Here is a 23,370-nt window from a genome sequence, read left to right as displayed (position 1 = left end):
TACCAGGAGTGGAGCTCCGGGAGGTTCCTCCGGCCGTAACTCACTGGGAGGGGCGGCTTTCGTTAAGAGGGATCAATGGAACACAGGATGTATTTTAAACGTGTCAGTCAGCTTCAGTCGGTACGCCACGGGATTGATTTGAGTTTCTATTTCGAAAGGACCCACCCTCTTGTCTTGTAATTTTCTACATTTGCCCGGCATCTGGAGGAAGCGGGTGGACAGCCATACCTGGTCTCCCGGTTGAAGGGGGGGGGGCTCTTTCCTGTGCAGGTCAGCAACTCGCTTGTACTCCATTTTGGCTTCGTTTAACTGCTGTTTCAGTGTCTGTTGCACCGCTTGCAATTCCTTAAGGAAGTTCTCAGCTGCCGGTACCAGCATTCCTTCTGAGCTGCTTGGAAAGACTTTAGGATGGAATCCATAATTAGCGAAGAACGGGGTTTGTTGAGTGCTGGAGTGCAGAGAATTGTTGTAGGCGAACTCTGCAAAATGCAAATATGATACCCAGTCAGTCTGTTGATAGGACACATAACTTCGTAAATATCTTTCCAAAACGGCATTCAAGCGTTCCGTCTGCCCATCTGTCTGGGGGTGATGGGCGGAGGAGAGTTTTAATTCCGTCTGCAACTGTTTCCACATTGCTCTCCAAAATTTGGCTGTGAACTGAGTTCCTCGGTCTGAGACTACGCTGTTTGGCAATCCATGCAGCCGGTAGACTTCTTTTATGAATAACTTGGCCGTTTCTTTAGCCTCTAAGGCCCCTGCACAAGGAAGAAAGTGTGCCATTTTGGTAAGTAGATCCACCACTACTAAGATGGCTGTCATTCCTTGGGACTTGGGTAGATCAGTTATAAAATCCATGGAGAGGTCCTTCCAGGGTTCGTGTGGGACAGGCAACGGTTGTAACAGTCCTGCTGGTGTCCCTGTTTGTGTTTTTGTCCGCAGACAGACAGAGCAGGACTTTACATAACTCTCAATATCCCGACGCATTTTAGGCCACCAGAAGTCCTTGGCCACGTTCTGAATGGTCTTGTAAATCCCAAAGTGTCCCGCTGTGATGGAATCATGACACTGGCATAGGATTCTGAGCCTTAATTCCCCTTCTGGCACATATCTGGCGGTTTTGAACCATAACAGTCCATTTCTCCAGTGAAAGGTTACTTCTGAGTCTTGACCTTGTCCCGTCTCCTGCTGATATTTTAGCATGTCTGCATCTTCTTGTTGTGCCTTTTTGAGTTCCTCTTCCCATGAAGGCTGGCATACTCCCAACGTTAATTTCTCTGGCGGGATTACGTACTGAGGCTGGTCCTCGGATTCACTTTCTTTGTATTGTGGCTGTCTGGATAAGGCATCCGCTCTCTGGTTTTTGGCTTGGGCATGGTAAGTAATCTGGAAGTTAAACCTAGTGAAGAACTGGGACCATCTTATCTGTCTCTGGTTCAGCTTTCTGGCTGTTTGGAGGCTTTCAAGATTCTTGTGGTCGGAGCGCACTTCAATTCGATGAGAGGTCCCCTCTAGGTATTGTCTCCAGTTTTCAAAAGAGTCCTTGATGGCCAGCAGCTCCTTCTCCCAAACTGTGTAGTTCTTCTCTGCAGGCTTTAACTTCCGAGAGAAGTACGCACAGGGGTGCAGCTCCTTCCCTTCTTGGTCTAATTGTAGCAGGACCCCCCCGATGGCAAAATCTGAAGCATCTGCTTCCACTACGAAAGGGCGGTTCGGATCAGCAAAGCACAGAATGGGCTCAGTAGCAAACCTTCTCTTCAGCTCCTCAAAGGCCTCGGTGGCGTTCTCTGTCCATTGAAACTTCTTCTTCCCCCTTAAACAGTCAGTCAGAGGAGCTGTTAATTTGGAAAACCCTGGAATGAACTTTCTGTAATAATTGGCAAACCCCAAAAACCGTTGTACATCCTTTTTGGTGACAGGTTGGCCCCAGTCCAATATGCAGCTTACTTTCCCTGGGTCCATCTCCACGCCTTCCGCTGAGATTCGATATCCAAGGAAGTCTAGAGACTTGAGGTCAAATCCACATTTCTCTAATTTAGCATACAGGTGATTTTCTCTCAGTCTCTTCAACACCGTCTTCACATGCTGGTCGTGGTCTTCCTGGTTCTTTGAGAACACCAGAATATCATCTAAGTAACAGATTACATACGTGTCCAACAAGTCTCTAAACACGTCGTTCATGAATTTTTGAAAAATTCCTGGACTTCCACAAAGCCCGAACGGCATGACCAGGTATTCATACTGTCCGTAAGCGGTCAAGAATCCTGTTTTCCATTCATCTCCCTCCTCCATTCTGATCAGATTGTACGCTCCTCTCAAATCCAACTTCGTGAAGATTTTTGCAGAGCGCAGTCGGTCCAGCAACTCTGAGATCAGGGGCAGCGGGTAGCTGTTGGGGATGGTGATCTGGTTCAATGCGCGATAGTCGTTACAGGGTCTGAGTTCCCCCCCCTTCTTTTTCACAAACAATAGTGGCGCTCCAGCAGGGGATTGTGAGGGGCGTATGAATCCTCGCCTCAGGTTTTTATCCAGGAATTCCTTCAGGGCCTCCCTCTCATTCTCTGTGAGAGAGTAGATTCTCCCTGATGGGACGCTGGCTCCTGGCACTAGATCAATCGCACAGTCGTAAGGGCGGTGGGGGGGTAAAGTCTCTGCCTCTTTTTCATCAAACACATCTTTGAATTCTTCATACTTTAGCGGCAGGGTCACTTGCTCGATCTCTTGCACTGCCCCCGCTAAGGTGTTCTTGATTCCTTCAGGTTGACAGTTCTCCTGACAATACTGTGAGGTGAACCACACCACCGCCTCCTTCCAACTTATTTTGGGTTCATGCTTTGCTAGCCAGGCCATTCCCAGAATCACCTCAAAGTTCGAGAGATCTGACACGTATAGCGAAATGAACTCTTCGTGCCCAGGGATTTGAAGTTTCACTTCCTCTGTGGCTTGTGTCACCCCTCCTGACTTCAGGGGTCTCCCATCGATAGTCTCCACAGCTAGGGGAGCGTCCAGTTTCCACCGGGAAATTCCATGACGATTGACTAACTTTGCATCAATAAAATTTGTGGAGGCTCCACTGTCAATTAAGGCAGTGGAATTAAACACCACTCCTCTGGAAGTTGTAATCCGAATAGGCAAGACCAACACCCCCTTTGAGGGAGGTTGGATCGTTGGGGGGCCTTTATACAACGCTGCCCCCAGTCCACCGGCCTGCACGTGGACTGGGTGTTCTAGTTTCCCGACGGCTCGGCTTTCCCCCCTTTCAGTCCACAGTCTCTGGCCACATGGCCCGGCTTTGAACAATAAAAGCATAAACGTTCCCGGCGTCGTCTTTCCTTTTCTTCTTCCGACAGTCTTGGCCTAGCCCCTCCCTGTCCCTCAGTTGCATTACCTGCCATCCCTGTAGTGGGAAGGGTCTTGTTGCGGGATGCCGAGGCTGAGTATCTCGGGACCTCCTGCTTCCTTTCCAGGCGCCTTCCTTCCATCCGGTGATCTATCTGTAGGCATAGCCGGATGAGCCCTGGTAGGTCAGCGGGGGGGGAGGTCCTGGCCAACTCATCCAGGATTTCAGCATTTAATCCACTCCGGTACATAAACATCAGGGCGGCATCATTGTAACCAGTTTCCTGGGACAGAATTTTAAAAGCGTTAGTGTACTCGGAAACAGTCCCTTTAGCTTGCTTCAGAACGCCTAGTTGCTGCGCTACTGTTTCAGCCCTTTGCGGGTCTTGAAACATCTCGGTCATCTCCTGTATAAATCCTCTGTACCTTCCTAAGACAGTATCCTTTCTCACGAGATACGGAGTCACCCATTTTGCAGCTTCTCCCTCCAGGAGGCTAATCACGAAAGCTACTTTAGCCCCATCGTCTGGAAATTCCGTGTGCCTGACATCCAGATATAACTCACATTGAGCCACGAAGGTTGCCAACTGATCACTTTGTCCCGCGTATTTTGGGGGCAATCCAATGGGAACCTTTACTACGGCAGCTGGAGGGGCTGTTCGCATCTGGTCTATCGTGGCCTTCAAGGTTTGATTATCCGTCTTCAGCGCCTTGACTGCTGCTAGCAGGGCTTGAACATCCGTCTGCAAATCAGCTACCTTAGTCCTCAGGAGTTCCACTTCTTCCGTCTCAGAAGTGGGGTTCGTCCCCCCCCGCTGCTCCCTTTGACATCTTGTCCCAGTCAAGTGAAGAGAGCGTTGAGGGTGATTTAGGTGGCTCTGTCAAGCTGTCAGGCCCAGGATGTGACTCAGGAACCAGACCAACGATTGTAGTTAATTCGTGTTTTATTAGGGTAATGTCCAAACAAAGACTGCGTTTTCTCATGAATCAATACAGGGATACAGGTCCTGTGGCATTGGGAGAAAGTTGACAGAGCAAGGGACTTCTTCCCGCCTGTTCTTTAAGAAGGGGCCAAACGGGCGCGCAATCTTTCGCTCCTCCTTAACTGCCCCTCAGGTACTGCCCGCCTTCCCCCCCTTCTCTCCTGTCTTTTCAGCTGTCTGCGTGTGCGCGGTGAGGGGGGAAGCATCACCCCCTCCTCTTCTGAAGTTTCCGATTCCAGGATGGGGGATAGGGGAGGGGCTGATGGTAAACTGCCTCCCCGCTTTTCGGCTGTGAGCAGCCCTCCCTCTTCCCCCTCTTGCTCTGAGCCTGAAAGAGGGGGAGGCGTGAGAATGTCCAGGGAGGGCTCAGGCTCCCCGTTGCTAAGCGACCTTATCACTGGCAGTTCCTCTGTTTCGTCTTCGCTCCAAAGGGGGGAAGTTCCTCCCCCTTCCCTCTGCCATCCATCCGAATACTCTTCTCCCAACTCTCCGGGATCCAGCTCCCCGGGATTGGGACCCCAGCTCTGCCTTCTGACACCTGCACAACTTTTAAAGATACAGAAGACCACTTGGAGGCTGGGCCTGGCAACCAAGAGGTCTTCTGTATCTTTAAAAGTTGTGCAGGGGGAAGGGAGAATTCCACCTGGTGGTTTTTCCCATTACAATGTTGCAAGAACACCTGCACTTGTCTGACTTTCTCTTCTCCTAAAGATACAAGATCAGTCTCAGGCCATGAACCTGGCAACCCTAGTTTTGAGGTACAGTGACCAGAACTCAACACAGTATTCCAAGTGTGGTTACACCATAGATCTGTATAATGGCATTATTCTATGATATTGGGAGTTTTATTTCCAAAGCATTTCCTGATGATCCTTAATAAGGACTTTTCCCTTTCCCCCATTTACACACAGACCACCACAAGCATGTGTGTAAATGGGGAAAGGTCATATGGAAAGAAGGAGACAGTCACTTCTACATTATATGCTACCAAAAAGGGCAGCCAGGTAATCTGATATCTTGCCTAGTACGTCATTGTTTGTGTGATCTATCCCTAGCAGAGAACTAAGAATAAATCTCAATGGATTATAAAGCCTACGGCTTAAATCTCCTACATGAGCGTTAAACTCTTTCAATATATACAGCGAGATAAATTACAATCTCTCCATGAAGATTCTGCTCCAGGCAATTTCTTTTACACATTTTTTATATTAGTTGAAAAATGGATTTCATTAGTGTTAACAATATTTTACCACCTTCTGTAAGCTAAACTTTATTTCTTTCTTCAGCTAAAGGCGGGTTTTCATATGGGAGAGACCTCTAAACATGACTCTGTCTTTCTTTGTTGCAATTGCTTCCTTCAGCATAAAATAGTTGAATAGATCACCACACACTGTCCACAAAATAGCTATTTTGTTAGATATAAGAAGATGGTTGCGGCAATGGATGGAGCCACTGGAAATTTGAGGTGCACATTTTGGGGGGAGGAAAGAACAGCTTTGCTCTTAATGACATGTATGACTCCTTAGTATTGATTTCAGTGGCTTAATTAGGAGTTAACTCAATTCAGCTTATTGACTAGAGTAGAACTATGGCACTGTAAATTGTACCAAGGGTCGAACTATATGTGAAGGTGGCAGCCATGTTTATTTAATCACTCATCTTGCCCCATGCAATGCGGGTATGCTTGTGTGCCTGACATCAAAAGAGGTATGGGGGTGAAGAGCTGAACTCTCCCCACAGCCTTTCACACCAGACATTATTCTTGCAGCGCAGCTCACTTCCTGTCCCTGCATCATAAGGAGAAAAGCCTTGCTGGATCAGACGAAAGGCCCATCTAGTCCAACATCCTCTTTTCGGGATGGTCAACGAGATGCCCCAATGTGAAGCCCACAAGCACGAGAGGAGCACAACAAAGAAAAAGGACTTTGAAATTAAAACTGGGTCTCTTGCATTATAAAATTGAATTTTTTGGTTTGAAATTGTATACTTCACCTATTGGGGGGATTCTTTTTGATTTGTTTGTTTCTTATGACAATTCCAAAATAAAAACATATTTAAAAAAACTGGGTCCCCTGCATTATACATGAATAGGACAAGCAGACATGAGAGCTGAGAGCTGCTGTCATATCTACTGTAGTTTGGCCCTCAGGAATGCAGCTTAAGAGGCATTGCAATGATTAAATATTAGTCAAGCAACATAAGGTTGTATCCAACTAAGTTTCACTCAGAGTAGACCCACTGAAATCAATGGACCTAAGCAAGTAATGCTCATTAATTTAAGCTGGTCTACTTCAAACATGATACAACCCATACTTTGCAAGCTGCGGCGAAGACGCATTTAACTTGAGCAAGATATGGCTTTTGGCTGCTTGTGGCCTTTGCAGCCTCACTATGAGGCTAAGAACTGCTTTGCTGGATCAGACCAAACGACCACCCAGCCTAGTGCTGCAAGAATGTCCAGTCAGATGTTCAGACCCAGTTCCAGCAAGAAGCTCATGGGCAACAAAAAGTGATAGCAATCTCCATTGTTCTCATGAACATCTCTGGGATAGGGAAGAGTGGATAAGGTATCTAGCCGGCCATATATAAATGGATAATTGTAATGGCCTATCTCATAGGGCTGCAGTGATGGATGCATGAGGGAGGAAGGCACTTAAAGCACAACATACGTTATTACAAGTATCTCCATACAGTCATAAATAACAGCAGATGCGCCTAGAAAAATCGTTAGCCACAATAGCTAATGGAACTTCTGCATTCAAACTAGGGATGGGATCTGTTGGCTGGTGTCGGTTCACAAGCATTCTGTCTGCCTAACAGGCTGGCATCGATTTGAGTTCATTCTGTATCCACTAGCCACTGCTTTTACCAAACTGCGGGTTTTTTCACTTTTTTTTAATGGAAATATCGATCAAATGTCATTCTTGCAATTGATGTGATGTTTTAGAGGCAGTTTTTAAAAAAATCAGTTTTCAAAAATAGCCATGGAAATTTGCTGAATTATAATCCGATCCTCAGTAACTGAGAATAAGTGAATTAATGGAAAATTTGGTACCAAATCTGAATTGGGTGGAATTTTATACATCCCTAATTCAGACGCGGCATGCAGTTGCTGAGACAGGAGGGCGTTAACAAGAGGAGAGGTAGGTTGCCCTCTTGCAAACTATCAACAGGTCAGATGCTGGATGAGATGGAGCCTTGACCTGACCAAGCAGGGCTTCTCTTACATTTAGGCTGCAATCCCGACCATGTCTGCGCAGAGGCAGGGATAAGAGAGAAACTCAATTCAGTTCACAAAGCGTGCAAACCGAAATAAAACCAGGCTTCAAAATTCACACTTCTCCGAATATTGCAGTGCCGTTTGCCAGCCAAGGAAAGCATACAAAATGCACATATTAGGGGGAAGTATGCATAGAAATGAAAATATTGGTGAAAACAGCATACAAATATGCATTATGATAGGGAAAACTGCTTGCAAAATGTGTGTATTAGTACAAAACTGCATACAAACTTTTGCTTAATAGGAGGAAATGGCACTCAAATGCTGATGAATTTTCATGAGGACCTTTTTTTTAAAAAAATCACAAAGTGATGTGGAAATGCAAAGAATTGAACTTGGAAAAATGAGGAATGTAGAGAACTGAAATTGACACATTTCTGCATCTCTGCTCAGAGGTAAATTCTATTGAATTTAATGGGGCTTATTCCCAGGTAAATGCAGCCTAACACATTCATACTAAGCTTTAGCAGCACAATTCCCAGCATCAGCTATTTCAATGCACAAATTAACATAGTTACTAACCTGCCAGTACAAATATATGGTTGCCAGGCTCCCCTTGTTTGATTATATAGCTCCCCTGCTGGTATGTTCTTCCGTACATACATTCTACCATATCTCTGATCTGCTGCGGGTCCAGTCTCTTCAGAAATTGGTTTCTACTCAGGGCATCTGTGATGAGCTTTTTCTCACTTTTATTCAGTAAACCAAGAGAGAGAGAGAGAGAGAGAGTCATATTCATTTGCAGCACATAAATGTTCCTCCATCATGGTATTCACAGTCTAGTGCCCATGAAGGTAGTTTACATTTTTAGCTGCAACCTAAAATCTTCAGCACACAGGAAGCTGTTTGCTGTATTTCAGGTCCAGCAATTTGTCTATCTAGTTGAGCACTGACTGGCAGCAGCTCTTCAAGGTCTCAGGCTGAAGCCTTTCACATCACCTGCTCCCTGATCTTCCAAACAGGATATGCCAAGGACTGAGCCCAGTGATGTGGGGTGGAAAATTTTCCTGCCGGTGTATTTTCCACTGAATTTGCTTTCGCTTTTGGAAATGCATTAAACAAATTAGTAACACAAATTAATAAATGAACTCAACACACGTCAAACTGGGCAACAGAATGCCAGTCAAACCTAAAATCAAAGCTGTAATGAACTTTTTGTTGCAATTAACTTTTCTGATGTGACTGTCCCTTGGAAGCACAGCTTGTCAGATAGGTTCATCGAGTCAATAATAAAAATTTGTATTGTATTGTAGCGTATCTTCAGGCATGGTAAAAGTGGTATGTTAAGAGTTTATAGAGCCTTCATTTTCTTCTGAAAATCTACACAACTCAATGCTATTGAGTTGTCATGTTTTCAAATATTTACAAGTGTTGTTTAACTACAGTAGGGCCCCGCTTTACGGCACTTCGCTTTACGGTGCTTCGCTAATGCGGCGGTCTCAATTAGACGCAGTTAGACTAAAGCCCCCGCTTGTTCTGCTTTTACGGCGGTTTTCAGGGGTCACGCGTCATTCTATTCAATGAGTTCCGCTTTTCAGCGGGGGTCCAGAACGTAACCCGCTGTTTGAGTGGGGCCCTATTGTATAACATTTAAAGCACATTTACTGATTTTTCCATCTCCTGATCAGATATTTTAGCTGAATTACTTTGGGCTGATGGTGGTGGTGGGAATTCAGATATTTATACAGTATGTAAAGTTAACATGATATACTTTTTAAAAAAAAAAAAAGTTTTGTTTACTAAATGGAACTCAAATTGGCCAAATCAAGAACTTCCGTGACTTAAGAAAAAATGTTTGGGACAACTCATATCACTGATTGAGCCTGCAAAAACCAGAGCTTGGAAAAGTTACGTTTTTGAACTATAGCTCCCATCAGCCCAATCCAGTGGCCATGCTGGCTGGGGCTGATGAGAGCTGTAGTTTTAAAAAGTAACTTTTCCAAGCTCTGGCAAAAACATACATGCAAACTATGTGTTCTACCACTGACTTGTGGTCTCTCCATTCGAAGGACAATGGTCATGTCAGGGTCTCAAACATGCCATCTTCAGGGAACCTTTTCTACACTGCAGCTGCATTCTCACATAATGATAAGTCAAGATGTTTGGCTTAATAAACCCTAATGTGCATGAGGTGCAGGCTACATCATGCATGGAATCCAGTCATCCCTGCTTCCCTCTTCCTTTTACTTGACCAGCTAGGTGGGTCAGGGCCATGAAACTGCCCTCCTGACACAAGTATTGCTGCTGCTTACCTGGATGGGGTAGAATAAGGGGATGCCAAGGTCAAGATGGTGTGGGCAGAAATCTGACACGCCCACCAGTGTGCCCACATGGCCCTGGTCTCACCACCACCTAGTCCCACCCCTACACCAGCCAGGTGAGCGGCAGTGATGCTGGTGCCAGGAGGTCGGATGCACAGCACTGCACCAGCCACTCCTGATGAGCAGGTAAACAAACTAGGAAAGGGGATAAGCTTCTCGTCATGTCCAAACATGTGTTTGTTTCTCCCCAACAGCCAGGATTCATTAGCCAGCAGCAAAGGCTAGTTGGTGATCCTGGCTTATCAGGGAGAAGCCCCAGCCAGGATGGCTGTAGGAGAGGAATGATGGGAATGGTAGTTACTAGGTTACTTCCCCTGCTATATTTCAACATGCTTTCCTTTCCTTTACAGTCCTTCACATTATTTTATTAAGCATAAGTGGACATTTAGAAATGTCTACCAAAGGCATATGGCATATTTCATCAAGAGCAAAAAAATGTTCCACATCCACCACATATTCACCACTATAGTACATCACTAGCTCCTCAGATCACGTTATTTCATCCTTGCCCAGAGGGCTCTTATTCTAGAAATTTATTTATGCAGTTCCGTCAGCATACATTAGCTCCTTCCGATGAACTGTTCATTGAACATTCATCCCGATTTGCTTACACAAAGCTTATGCAGAGGTTAGATGGCACCCAGCCTTTTTGAGCATCTGACCCGTTTGCGGTTATACAACAACACACAATTCATCCTGAATTGCTTGTGGGAGATTCATACATCTTCCTCTTAATTGATAGTTCATCCCACTCTTTAGTGTGCAGTTTCCTCATCCCTTCTCTAATTGCAAAAAGTCTGCTGGTTTTAAGTGGATTTGTTGAACCAGGGCAAAACAGCAATTTAATCCACTTTAATTGTGCAAACCTTTATTCCTGGTATGCAGCTGAATCCTTCCTACAAATTTGTGACAAGTCTGGAGGCACCCTTTGAGACTTTACTGAGTAAAGTATGCAATAGCAACAAAAAGAGGTTGGTCCCTGCGTACGGAACAGATTGTGACAGTAAAGGAGGCAACAGAGAAAGGAGGAAATGGCAGAGATAAGTATGAAATGGATTGCCTTCAAGTCAATCCCAATTTATGGGGACCCTATGAATAGGGTTTTCATGGTAAGCAGTATTCAGAGGGGGTTTACCACTGCCTTTCTGAGAGGCAGTGACTGGCCCAAGGTCACCCAGTGAACTTCATGGCTGTGTGAGGATTCGAACCCTGGTCTTCCAGGTCGTAGTCCAACACTCTAACCACTACACCACACTGGCTCTCTAGAGATAAGTATAACAAGCAGTAAAGAAAGGATGGAAAAGACAAGAGTTGGGATGCTGGAGAATTCCAATGGAAACAGGAGCAGAAATTGCGATCTTTGCTTATCCAACCCAAGTCCAGAGCAATCAGTAGTTGCTACTTTCAATCCGCTAGTGATATGTAATTGGTTACTCTTCTCCCTATTTGCATGGTGTTTCCTTTGCATTGAAATAAATGGAGTAGATTACTGTACTGACACTTACTTAATTTACGTAACTCATTATGTAAGTTACTTAATTTTGCTATAGCAGACAGCAAGATAAATAATGCAGTTTTTGATGGAAGATGAACTGCAGCAGAACGGAAACAGTGCTGCTTGTGACAAATAGAGGGCAGAATGAAAAATGATACCTTCTTAAATCCCTACCCATATAGTTGCTGTATTTAGGTCTGAGTCCTGGGAACTGTAGTTTGTTTGGGAATGCTGGGAATGGTAGCTCTGTGAGGGATAAAGTACAGTTCCCAGAATTCTCTGGGGAAAACAATGTGCTTTAAATGTATGGTGTGCATGCAGCCCTAGTGTAGCAAATTCATCTATAGCACGATGATATCAGCATGCAAGAAGAGATGCAGCTACTCACAGCCGCTATCATTAAAATTATCCCCTGAAGACAGCATCACATATGCTTGTAAACTAACTTCTGAAATCTATGTTGCTATTCTGACTATAACAAAAGAACAAGCTGTAAAGCAAAGGCTATTTCAGAACTGCAGTATGCTTTAAAGGATGTAATGCTGGAGGGAAATCGCAGGAATACCAGGTGAAAATCAGGAGCATTCATCCTGAATTGCTTGCACAAAGCTTACACAAGAGTTAAATAACATTCGCTCTTTATTGAGCATTTATTATTTTTTGTTTGTAAGGAGATTCCATGACAATGAGCATTCATCCTTACTCGCATGTATGGTGGTTGTATGTCTTCCTGTTAATGGGTTTATCTCACACTTTTTTCTGCATTTCCTCATTGAATTTTAAGAGACATGGAGGGCTCTGTCCCCATTTGCTTTGCTCACCAACGCCCTACTCCCAAACACACACATCCTGAGGCACCCCTGAAACACAAACAGACTCTCTCTCACACATGCAAATGCACCCACCCAGGCAGTTGCAAATGCTCCCCATGCACCCCACTCCCCTCACCAACCCCCCTCACAATTTCCCCCAGTGCCTCCAGGTGTTGGCACGCACTGGTCGCCATGGGCTCACAAATGCTAGTTGCCTGTTCCTGTGCTGCATCGCTTCCCTGCACCGCCACTGCCCCCTCAACACATGGTGCTCCTGCTCATCTCTGCACAGCGCGCCAAGGCCGCCTCCCCACCTAAGGTGTTTACCTGCCTCCCACCCAGGCTGCTGCTGCCGCCACTTGCTCCCCCGGCCGCTCCCCCTCCCCTCCAGCTGCTTGCCTGCGCACTCCACAGCTGCCCACACACCTGGCTTGCCCTAAACCCTGCCGCCCCGCCCCATCTCGCCCCCATGTGACAGTTGTGTGACAGCTTAGGAGAATATTATATAGTTAGATTTATTGTGCCATGTGTTGCGACTGAATACTTCCTACAAAATACTGACAGTCTGGAGATGACCACACACAAGAGAAGATTGTATTTTGTTGGCACCATTATGAGACTCAGTAGAGAACTTTGAACCATACGATTAATATGCAGCAACAAGGGTGTTGTAATATATCAAATCTGGCTCAAGTTGCATTGTTCCATCAGAGTGGCATACTGCTCTGAAACAGCAGACAGAGTTGCAGACATCAGTAATTCTTTCATCACATTAGCTATGCATTGCTCCAAATATTTTCTTAGAAATTGAAGTACCAAAGCAACATAGATTCTGTATTTTTGCAATCTTTGAGCCTTAGAGGAGTCCTGCTGGGTCAGACCAAAGGTCCTGCAGCACAGTCTCCCAGATGCTTCTGAGAAACCAAAAGAAACTCATGAAGGCAAGTCTTCTCCTGCTGTTTTTCCCAGCAACTGGTATTCAGCGGCCTTTGAACACAGAGATTGCACACTGTCATAATATGAAAAGCAGCTACTCCATGAGTCTGCATGGGGACTTCCAGACTGTTGTATTTTTGGGTGCAATTCAATCACATACTGGCAAATTCAGGTTTTGCAATTAAAGTTGACTTGGAGCATTTGTGGAACAAGCCCACTTCCTTCCTACCTCCAATCAGACTTTTTGTGATAAGGAAAGTGTAGGACAACATTTGCTTGGGGCAACATCATATAATCTCCCTGCAAACAAGCTAGAATGAATGTTGAATAAATGCTGTAGATGATGATGTCAAGTCTCCCTACAAACTTTGTGCAAACCAATCAGGATGAATGTTCAATAAACAGATTGTCTGGAAGTGACCTCTAACCCCCTTTTCAAGTAAGCTAAGCTGGTGGTCGTCACCAAATCCTAGGACAACTCCCATTGCTCACAGAGCTGTGTGAAGCAGTTATTTTATTTTCCCTGTCCTGGATCTCTAATCAGAAACAATGGATGAAAATGAGTTCTGGTATTATGAGAAAGGGAGACAAACATCTCTCTCTTCTTTCTTCATACCACACATAATTTAGTAAATCTTTCTCATGTTCTCCTTTGGTCGTATTTTTTTCTAAATTAAGATGATCCAAACAACGTAGCCTTTCTTCAAAAAGCAAGGAAGGGGAACCTGTGGCCTTCCAGATGTTATGGACTTCAACTCCCATCAGCCTCAGTCACCACGGCCAATGGTCAGGGATGATGGAAGCTGTAGTTATTATTATTATTATTAAATTTTATTTATACCCTTCCTTTTGGCCAAAGGCCCTCCAGGCGGCTTACAAAAAAAATAAACACAGGTATAAAAATACAATAAAAGCAATACAATTTACAAAAATTAATTTAAATAACAAATATCATTATCATTATCGGCACTGTCAAGAAAGAGGAGGTGGTGTCAGCGGGGGCAGCAGTTCTCGAGAGGCAGAAGGGCGACAGGCATTTGTTACAGCGAAGCTGTTTGCTGTTTCAATGTTGTCTTCCTCTCTGTGTCCTCGGGCTCACTCAGCTGCTACTCCCCAGGCTTCTGCTGCTGGTTTATGTCGGGGGGCGGCTGTGGGAGCTCGGGCTCCTGGGCCTTGCATTTGGTGTTCTGGCCACTTTCGCCTCTGGCCGCAACCACTGTGGGCATGTGGCCCTCAGAAAGTTGTCCAGGAGGGAATGTAGCTGAAAAAGTTTCCCACCCCTGCCATAAAAGCTGTTTGAGAGTGGAACTAGCTGCCTTTGGGGAAAGGGGGGCACTTCTTCACTGGAGGTATTTTAGCAGGGCCTGGAAAGCCAGCTGCCAGGGATGCCGGAGTTCAATTTCCAACACTCCTAGCCAGTTCAACCGTGTTAAGGTCCTCACCCCTGATCAAAGGGAAGGTGCTCAAGCCCTCAGATCATTTTGCTTGCCTTCTCCATGAGTGCCGAAAAGAAATGCTGCCTGTGTCAGTTGAGGCCATCAATGCTCTACATCATATGCGGGGAACTTGTGGCCTTCCATGTGTTGATGGGGCTCCATCTCCCACCAGCCCCAGCTAGCATGGCCAGCGGTCAGGGATGATAAGAGTTGGAGTCCAGCAACATCCAAAGGGCCACACAGGTTCCTCATTCTATACTAGATGAAGCATACACATGCCATGAGACAATGAAACTGAGACATTAAAATGTATTTAACGGATTCGTTTGGAAACGTACAGATCTAAATCCATAACTATGTTGAAGGGCAACCTTTGCCCCTAGAGCTCCACGCTTTCATAATTGCTTCCGTGAGGCTCATCCATCTAACAAAGCATATCTCAACACAGCACTCTGAAAACCTCCAAGGTCTCTTCTGACATGGATTCATAAAACAAAGCAAAATTGTCCCAGAGAACCAGGCTTCACAGCAAAATCTCTGGAGGGCACCTTAAGAGTGGATGATCACTTTCCATTTTGCAGCTGGATTTATTTCCTTTATTACCTGTACAGCAAGCTTGAAAATGAAGGATGGCAATGATAAAAGTCTAGAAAAATTAGATCAGAGGCATAGAATCATCATGTTTGCAGGCTGAAATGGAAACCTCAAGAATTTAGTTGCTGCATAGCAAGTTGCCTGTATATAGGTCACAATGTTCAGTTGAAAAGAAATTTTCTGAGCACAGGCTAACCTCTACCGTCATTTTGCAGAAGTGTTTTTTTTTACCTAAGGAATACCTAATTAGGCCTGAATATTAAAAATTTCCACAGAGTTGGCCAACACATTGATACAGTCTCTAAGGGACCAATTCAGGCTACCTAACATTTCACTTGGGAAGGCATCTGAAAATGGTTCTGCATGAAAACTCTGTTGTGAATTTTGTTTTCCCTGATTTACGGGGTTTATATGGCTTCATATACTTGTTCTTCCATCTTTGTTTTTTTCCCCTGTATGGTTCTGTTATATATTAAAAGTGCCATATAATAAAAGAGAGAGAGTTTGCTCCTGGAGCTTGCCATTTCCAACAGAAGGCTAATTTCTGGCCATATCCGCACTTTACATTTAAAGTGCTATTATACCACTTTAACAGTCATGGCTTCCCCCAGAGAATCCTGGGAACTGTAGCTTGTTAAAGGTGCTGAGAGTTGCTAGGAGACCCCTCTTTCCCTCACAGAGCTACAATTCACAGAGTGATTTAACAATCAATCCCTCTTCCCAGGGAATTCTGGAACTGTAGCTCTCTGAGAGGAATAGGGGTCTCTTAACAACTCTCAGCACCCTTAACAAACATTTATTTATTAAATTTATTGCCACAAACACATCAGCACATTTTTATCAACAACACAATTCAAAAATCACAGATAAAAACATCCTTCCATCCAGCGATCTCTAGATTGCTAGGAACAGTCTCCTTCAGCCATCAACTATAGTGCCCAGGGTTTTGGTTTTTGGTTTTTTTGCTGAAAAAACAGGACTTCTAAAAGTGGTATAATAGTGCAGATGTGTCCTCTGAATGGTGTTGTGAGTTCTGAGATTGTTACGTGGTCAATTTCAGGCAATAGCCTCACCACATGAAACCATAGTTATGCTCACAACCCAGGAGCGTCTGCAATATGTCTCTTCCCTAGAAGCCAAAGATAAGAGCAGAAGTGCTGGACCAGCACTTGGCTCTGTTTCTGTGAGGGTTGATTCTACCATGGGGAAGAGGAGAGACACTTCCCATGTGACCTAGGGCTTCTGATGCTACCTTCGTCATACTTAGGGGAGCCATGCTGCAGCAGCGGCAGCTCTGGCACTGGGAAGATAATGTGAGAAGAGGCACCGAAGGAGCTATTGTTCCAGGAAAAATAAAAAGCCTGTATCACTGGTATTTTGCCTGGGCAAGAAATTCTATATAGTTCACATTTCCAGCTGAATCTACCAAATTCGCACTTTCTGAAACAATATGAGAACCAAAGCACGGCCATCCTTCGAAATTTGCACGTATCCGAATTTTGCGATGCAGTTCGCCCACCAAACAATGTTTACAAAAATGCGTATGTTACAGGAAAGTGTGCATGAAAATGAATATATGGATGAAAACAATATATGATATACTGCATTTTTGTGAGAAATTGCTTGAAAAAATACATAGTCAAAACTGACTACAAAAATGTGTTTATTAGGAGAAATTTGCACTAAAATGCAGGAGAATTTTCATGAGAATTTTTTTTAAAAAATTCACAAACTGCTGCAGAAATGTGGAGGACTGAATTTAAGATCAAAATAATAAGACACTGAGAGAACCAAAATTAACAGACCTTCCCATCCCTAATCATAGCCTAAATGTAACAGCTTTATGGACACAGATGTTGCTATAGAAACACCATTCTGAATATGTACCAGGACCACCTTACATCAGGAGTGGGGAACATGTGGCCTTCTTGATGTTGGTGGACTATAGTTCCCATCATCCCTGACCATTTTTAGGACCCACCCTATTTCTTTGACGGTATTGTTTAAAATTTAGTGATATTAATACTGACTTTAATACTGTATTTTTAGGTTGCTGTGATCCGCCTTGGGACCTTATGGTGAAGGGTGGATAAAAAAAATCAAAAGAAACAACAACAGGAAATCCTTGCTCGGGCTGATGGGAGCTGGAGAGCCACGGGTCGCCACCTCTGTCTTCTTCCGCACGTGTTCTTGGTCCCAGCTCAGATGCAGTCCTTTCAGAATTCCTTCCCTGGGGTCATCAACGCCTCCTTGAAATGAATACCGCACCACCTCTTTCCCATGGATTTTTATCTCCATGTGTAACTTCAGCTGCCTGGTTGTATCAGCTCATTAAGTCCCACAATAAATACAAGTCTTCAACTCCAGACCGAAGTTTCACCATCCATATATCAAAACTGTTGTTCAGGTCACTATCTTTTGCAGAGATGGAAACTTTCAGATTTGTGTCATTGCTGTAAATCACTCCGGCTTAAATGAAGGTTATGTACATACAGGCCATGATCCTCAAGCATGCACATGGAGGGAAAACCATAGCTGAATGGCAGAATGTATGTTTTGCATCTATTAAGGTGACAGTTCAGTCAGCAGCATCCCCAGTTAGAAGCATTCAGGTGGCAGGGATGAGGACATGTTTCTTGAGGACACGTCCCTTGAGATCCTGGAGAGTTATCACAACCTGGGGTTGATAGTATGCTAATGTGACATAAGAGAGCCCCTCATATATATATATTTCTAAGCTGATGAAAGATCTGAGAGGAGTGAAACATGCAACAGCCCTCCAGCCTCCCCTCAGCAAACAGTGTAATCATGGAGATCAGGCCAGTGGCCCATCTACTCCAGCATCCTGCTCTCAAAGTGGTCAGCTAAATGTTTGTGGGAAGCCTGCAAGCAGGACCTGAGTACAACAGCACTCTCCTCTCCTGCACTTTCCAGCGATTGGTATTCAGAAGCATACTGCCTCCAACAGTGGAGGTGGAAATTTGTTCACCTATTCATAGAATCACAGCATTGGAAGGGAACCCAAAAGCTCACTTAGTCCAGTCCCCAACCGATGCAGGATATTCACCACTACGCTACATCATCCCTAATAGGTGGGCATCCAGCCCCTGCTTTCTACTGTTGAGCAACTCATTCCGTCAGGAAGTTCTTCCTAATGTTTTTATTGAAATTTGACCCCAATGATTTTGGTTCCTACCCTCTGGAGCAGCTTCCCCAACCTCGTGTCCTCACAATGTTTTGGAAGAACTTCCATCACCCTTAACCACTGATCATGCTGGCCCGGGTGGTGGGCTTTGTAGTCCAAAACATCGGGAGGGCACCAGATAGGGGAAGGCTGTTCTGGAGCAGTAAGAGAACAAATTTGTTAGATCATCTATGTGACAGCCCATCTCTGAATTGTCTTTTTTCCTAGATAAACTTGGTCAGCTTCTCCAACCTGTTCTCCTACCATCTTTCCTGCCATGCTCTGGGCATGCTCCAGTTTGCTGTCAGTATACTTTGCAAACTGTGGTGCTCACAAGAGATGGACAATGCTGTCAATTTCAGCTTCTCTTCGTTCCTCATTTTTTCAATGTTAAATTCAATTCTTCACATTTCTGCAGCATTTTGTGTATTTTTTTTACACATCCTCACCATTTTAGTGCTAATTTCTCCTACTAAACACGTTCTTCTATGTCGTTTTGACTAATATGCACGTTTTTGCAAGCAATTTTCCCTAATATGTTTTTTATTTTCACTAATATGTGGGGTTTTATGCACACGTTTACCTAATACGTACATTTTTGTACACATTGGTTGGAGAACAGCATTGCAAAATCCTGGGAAGCGTGAATTTCAAAGGACAGCTGTGTTTCGGTTTGTATATTGGTTTGAGAAGTAAAAAAGGAGGTAGTTTCTTATTAAAACGCAACCAAAATTGAATTTCTACCCCCTTCCTAGGTGGCCATAACTGGATTCAGTAGTCCAGGTGAGGTTTGGCCAAAGCAGAATCAAGCGGTGCCATGACTCCTCGTGATCTGCAGAGTCACTTTTTGTTCCAATCTGCTACATCACAATGAACCGAAACTTTAGTGTTTCCCCTCATTATCACTTTCCTATCAACTTACTCTTCACTCCACTCCCATAGCCAACAATTTAATTTGTACTTTTTTATTTGCACTGGTGTACTAATTTATTGCTGAGAACATTAGGAAACATTAACTCCATTAAAGGCCCGTCTGGTGCAGTTACTTTCTCCCTATAGACGTTGATTGATGAAACAAAAATTACAAACTTCGCTGTGATTTCCCATTAAATCTTCTCAGGGTAATAATTAGTGGGTGTATAATCGTGCACAGTAAGAATTATCCTCTGTTATATGATATTGAAGTGGAAAAAACAAATTACAAGGTTCAAATATCAAGAGCAGAAAGAGAAATGGAAAACAAGGAATTAAAGACACAATCCGCTGGGAACCTCTCCTACGTAAACCCCACTGACATTAACAGGAGTTGTTTTGTGCAATGGCATTAAGCTGCTCTTATGCAGCTCCCATTCACTTCAATGGTGTTTGGGTGGATGCCCACAGGAGGCCGCACAGATAGAAACAAAGGGGTTGTGCACAGCAATAGATCAAGTCTGCTTCCATTGAAATCAGCCCTAAACTTCTTAACGCAGCCATTCCCAACTTGCTGTCCTCCAGATGTTTTGGACTACAACACCCATCATCCTTGACTGTTGGCCATACTAGCCTTTCCCAAACTTTGGGTCCCCAGATGTTGCTGGATGACAGCTCCCATCATTCCTGATTACTGACCATGCTGGCGGGGGTTGATGGGAGTTGTAGTCTAACAACAACCAGGGAACCGAACATTGGGAAAGGGTGGGACATACTAACTAGGGCTAATGGGAAGCTGTAGTCTGAAACAACAGGAGGGCACCAAGTTGGGGAAAGCTGTTCTAAACAAACATAGGGTCTTAGGGGGCACCTTCAAGCTGAACAAAACAAGGGGGGATCAAACGAAAGAACTTCAAAAAGGAAAGAAGAAATCACTGTACAAAGTTAGCTTCAGAAACACAAAACCAAGTCAACATGGCACAAAACAGCATCTTCATTTCATAGCACTGACCGTGGTGAAGTAAGGGGGCTAGTCATGACCAGAGTTGCCATGTTCATTTTTCATGTGGTCTAATTTTTATGACAGAAGGTGGATGTGGGTCTCCCCACAATCCAACAACCCAGCCCTTTGGTCCTAGTCTGGTTCCAGTACCAGGAGCAAACCAGCATGGTGTTACTGGTGCCCTCAGGTCCTCCAGCTGTTGTGGGCAGCCATCATCCCTGATCATTGCCCATGCTGGCTAGGGCTGATGGGAGTTGGAATCCAAAACAGTTTGAAGCCACTAGATTGGGTAAGGCTGCTCTGTAGCTATTCTGTGTGTCAAGGTAAGGCAGGGGAGGGGTCCACTCCCCTCCCCCTGCAAGCCTTTTGTTGTTAAAATCATACCGCTTCTCTCCTGCTATATATGCAAACAGGGCAGATGAGTGAATAAGGAAATGTGGCTGCTCCCACTGCATCTTGTTTGGCTCTCAGATTGAATATGAGGGAGTGGGTGGGGAAATCAAATAGGCAATTTTAGGCTACATCTGCACTATATACATTTATTCCACTGTTATACCACTTCAAACAGTCATGGCTTCCCCAAAAGAATCCTGGGAACTGTAGTTTGTTAAGGGTGCTGAGAGTTGTTAGGAGACCCCATTCCCCTCACACAGCTACAGTTCCAGAGTAGTTTAACATTCAGTCCCTCTTCCCTGGGAAGAACAAAGTAGAAGCAATACAAGTTTATTCATTACATAGAGACTTTTAAAGAGGCCTTGCGTCTTTAAATATGCAGTCTTTAAAGGTTGTATCCAGCTAATTACTACCAGAGCTTGGAAGGAACTAGTTACAAGTAACGAATTACTTGTAATTTATTACTTTTTTGAGTAACTAGCGGGTAACTTCATTACATTTTGCTGGTAATAGAACGAGTAGTAACTTCATTACTTTTGAGGAGTAATTGTAATGTTTCCAGCATTACTTTTGTGCATTACTTGGGGGGGGAGCAGGGGACGTCTTCTGCTCCTCTGATTTGTGAATAAAAATCATGTGCTTCAAATTGGGCTTCTGTGCAGCGTTGTTCTTCCTTCATGCTCTATGGGTGCTTAAGAGGCAATGAGGGAGGAGGTGGAGAGCAAGACGGCGTGGAGAAAACAATTGTTTAAAAATTGACAGGAGTGGAAGGAGAAAAGAGCTGGAGGCAATATATATATACAAAAATATGTGTGTTGGGGTATCATCATTGCTGGGGGTGGGGTGAGGGGATGTGAGCTTCTGTTATGCCATTCTGTTAATCTTATGGATAAAAAAAAAATCTACTACCCTCTGTGTGTGTGTGCTTATTTTTAATGTTGTTTTAGGCTACTTAGATGTGCAGCAGCCAAGGTCAGCACCTTGTAGGCATTTTTTTCAAAGTAACGAAAATGTAATTGTATCAATTACTTTTGAGTAAAAGTAAAGTAATCAGTTACTTTCACAGCAATTGTAATTGTAACGGCAATTACTGCTTTGTGGGGGCCATGTAACTGTAACTGTAATTTATTACTTTTTAAAAGTAATTTTCCAAACTCTGATTACTACTCAAAGAAGATCCACTGAAATTAATGAACTAAAGTTAGACGTGCCCATTAATTTCAATGGGTCTATTTTGAGTGTGACAAGCACAGGACAGAACCCTAAATATGGAGAAATTCTGTTTATTGTAAAGTTAAGCATATAATTTAGAGGACCTGGATGCTAAGAAACTTGTAAAGTGCACTTTAAAACAAGAGAATTGAACATTCTGAATGATGGCCTCAAGTACAAACCTAAACACCAACGTCAGGCAGAAAATTTTTCAGTGCTCTGGATCCTAATTGCAAATACAGTATTTGGCAAGTTTGGCAGTTTCAAAGTTTTTAGTTTTGATTACTAAATGCAAATAAAATAAGCATGCTAAACTAGATCACTCTCTACGGCATTTCTGAAGCCAACTGAAAAATTTCCAATGCAAACTACTTTATGCGAATTAGAGTGATTTGCATAGCCCCCCCTCAAATTTCCAATTTACATTTTTCCAGGAAACCCACATCACTGGTCCTATGAGACCAATATTAACAACAAATAACAAGTGTTCTTCCACACAGATTCCATAGTCTGAAGGATAGACTCCTCTGAGATAATTTTTGAATTTCCGTGCCAGGCAATTCCTTCCAAGTTATTCTAGAAAACCCTGGCTTTCTTTCCTTGTATTGTTGCTAACATGAGTAACACAAAGCACAAATGTGCTCTGTAATATATATTTAATATATTTGTTGTTGTTGTTGAGATTTCTTATCTACCCTTCAATATGAACTCACCAATTCTACAATATAATATTTTGGCACGTCTCCCATAAGGAGGCAACTAACTTGCTGGTTACATTTTGTGTTTTGCTGTTCACTTGTGCTGACTTCACTGATAAATTGCCTTTTTTACCAAAGAAGAAAAATGGGGCTACTGAACACACAAAGATGTCTTATACCATGTTGGGCCATCAGTTTACCTGGCTCAGCATCATCTACTCTGACCAACAGTTGCTGGAGGAAGGGCGGGATATAAATCAAATAATAGACAGACAGACAAACAGATAGATAGATTGACCCAAGGTTGCTTGAGTTTCCTAGTGCTACTATCCAATATCCTCAATGACTGGATATGCTAGGGCAAGGATAGCTAACATGGTGCGCTCCAGATGTTGTTGAACTACAACTCCCATCAGCCCTAACCAGCATGACCAACAGCCATAAGAACATAAAAAGAGCCTGCTGGATCAGGCCACCATGAATTCATCTAATCCTCTTTTAAATCCATCCAAGTTGATGGCCATCACTGTCTCTTGCGGGAGCAAATCAGGGATGGTGGGAGCTGTGGCTTTCTGTATGGAGAACATGTGGGAGTAGAGCTGTGAAGGCGTGGGAAAAAACCAGAAAAATTTTTTTGGGGAAAACTATTGGATTGCATTATTACTCAAATTTTCAAACACATTATTTGGAAATATATCCCACTGAAATAAATGGGACAAATCACATAGAAGCATATAATAGTAAAGTTGGAAGGTCATTGAGTCCAACCCCC

At 43.9% G+C, this 23,370-nt stretch overlaps 1 protein-coding gene across 1 annotated transcript in view; it reads right to left on the bottom strand.

The window, feature by feature from the left end:
- PRKG2 (protein kinase cGMP-dependent 2) overlaps positions 1-23,370 on the bottom strand; it is a 90,843-nt gene that overhangs the window by 57,804 nt on the left and 9,669 nt on the right. The window contains exon 3 of the mRNA XM_061583217.1: positions 8,125-8,291. Coding sequence (XP_061439201.1) covers positions 8,125-8,291 — 167 coding nt within the window. The remainder of the gene's footprint in view (positions 1-8,124; positions 8,292-23,370) is intronic.

This window comes from Rhineura floridana, chromosome 9 (assembly GCF_030035675.1).
Source record: "Rhineura floridana isolate rRhiFlo1 chromosome 9, rRhiFlo1.hap2, whole genome shotgun sequence".
Lineage (NCBI taxonomy): Eukaryota > Metazoa > Chordata > Lepidosauria > Squamata > Rhineuridae > Rhineura > Rhineura floridana.
Note: the sequence above shows the minus strand (reverse complement) of the source record. Positions and strands in the feature narration are given on the sequence as shown.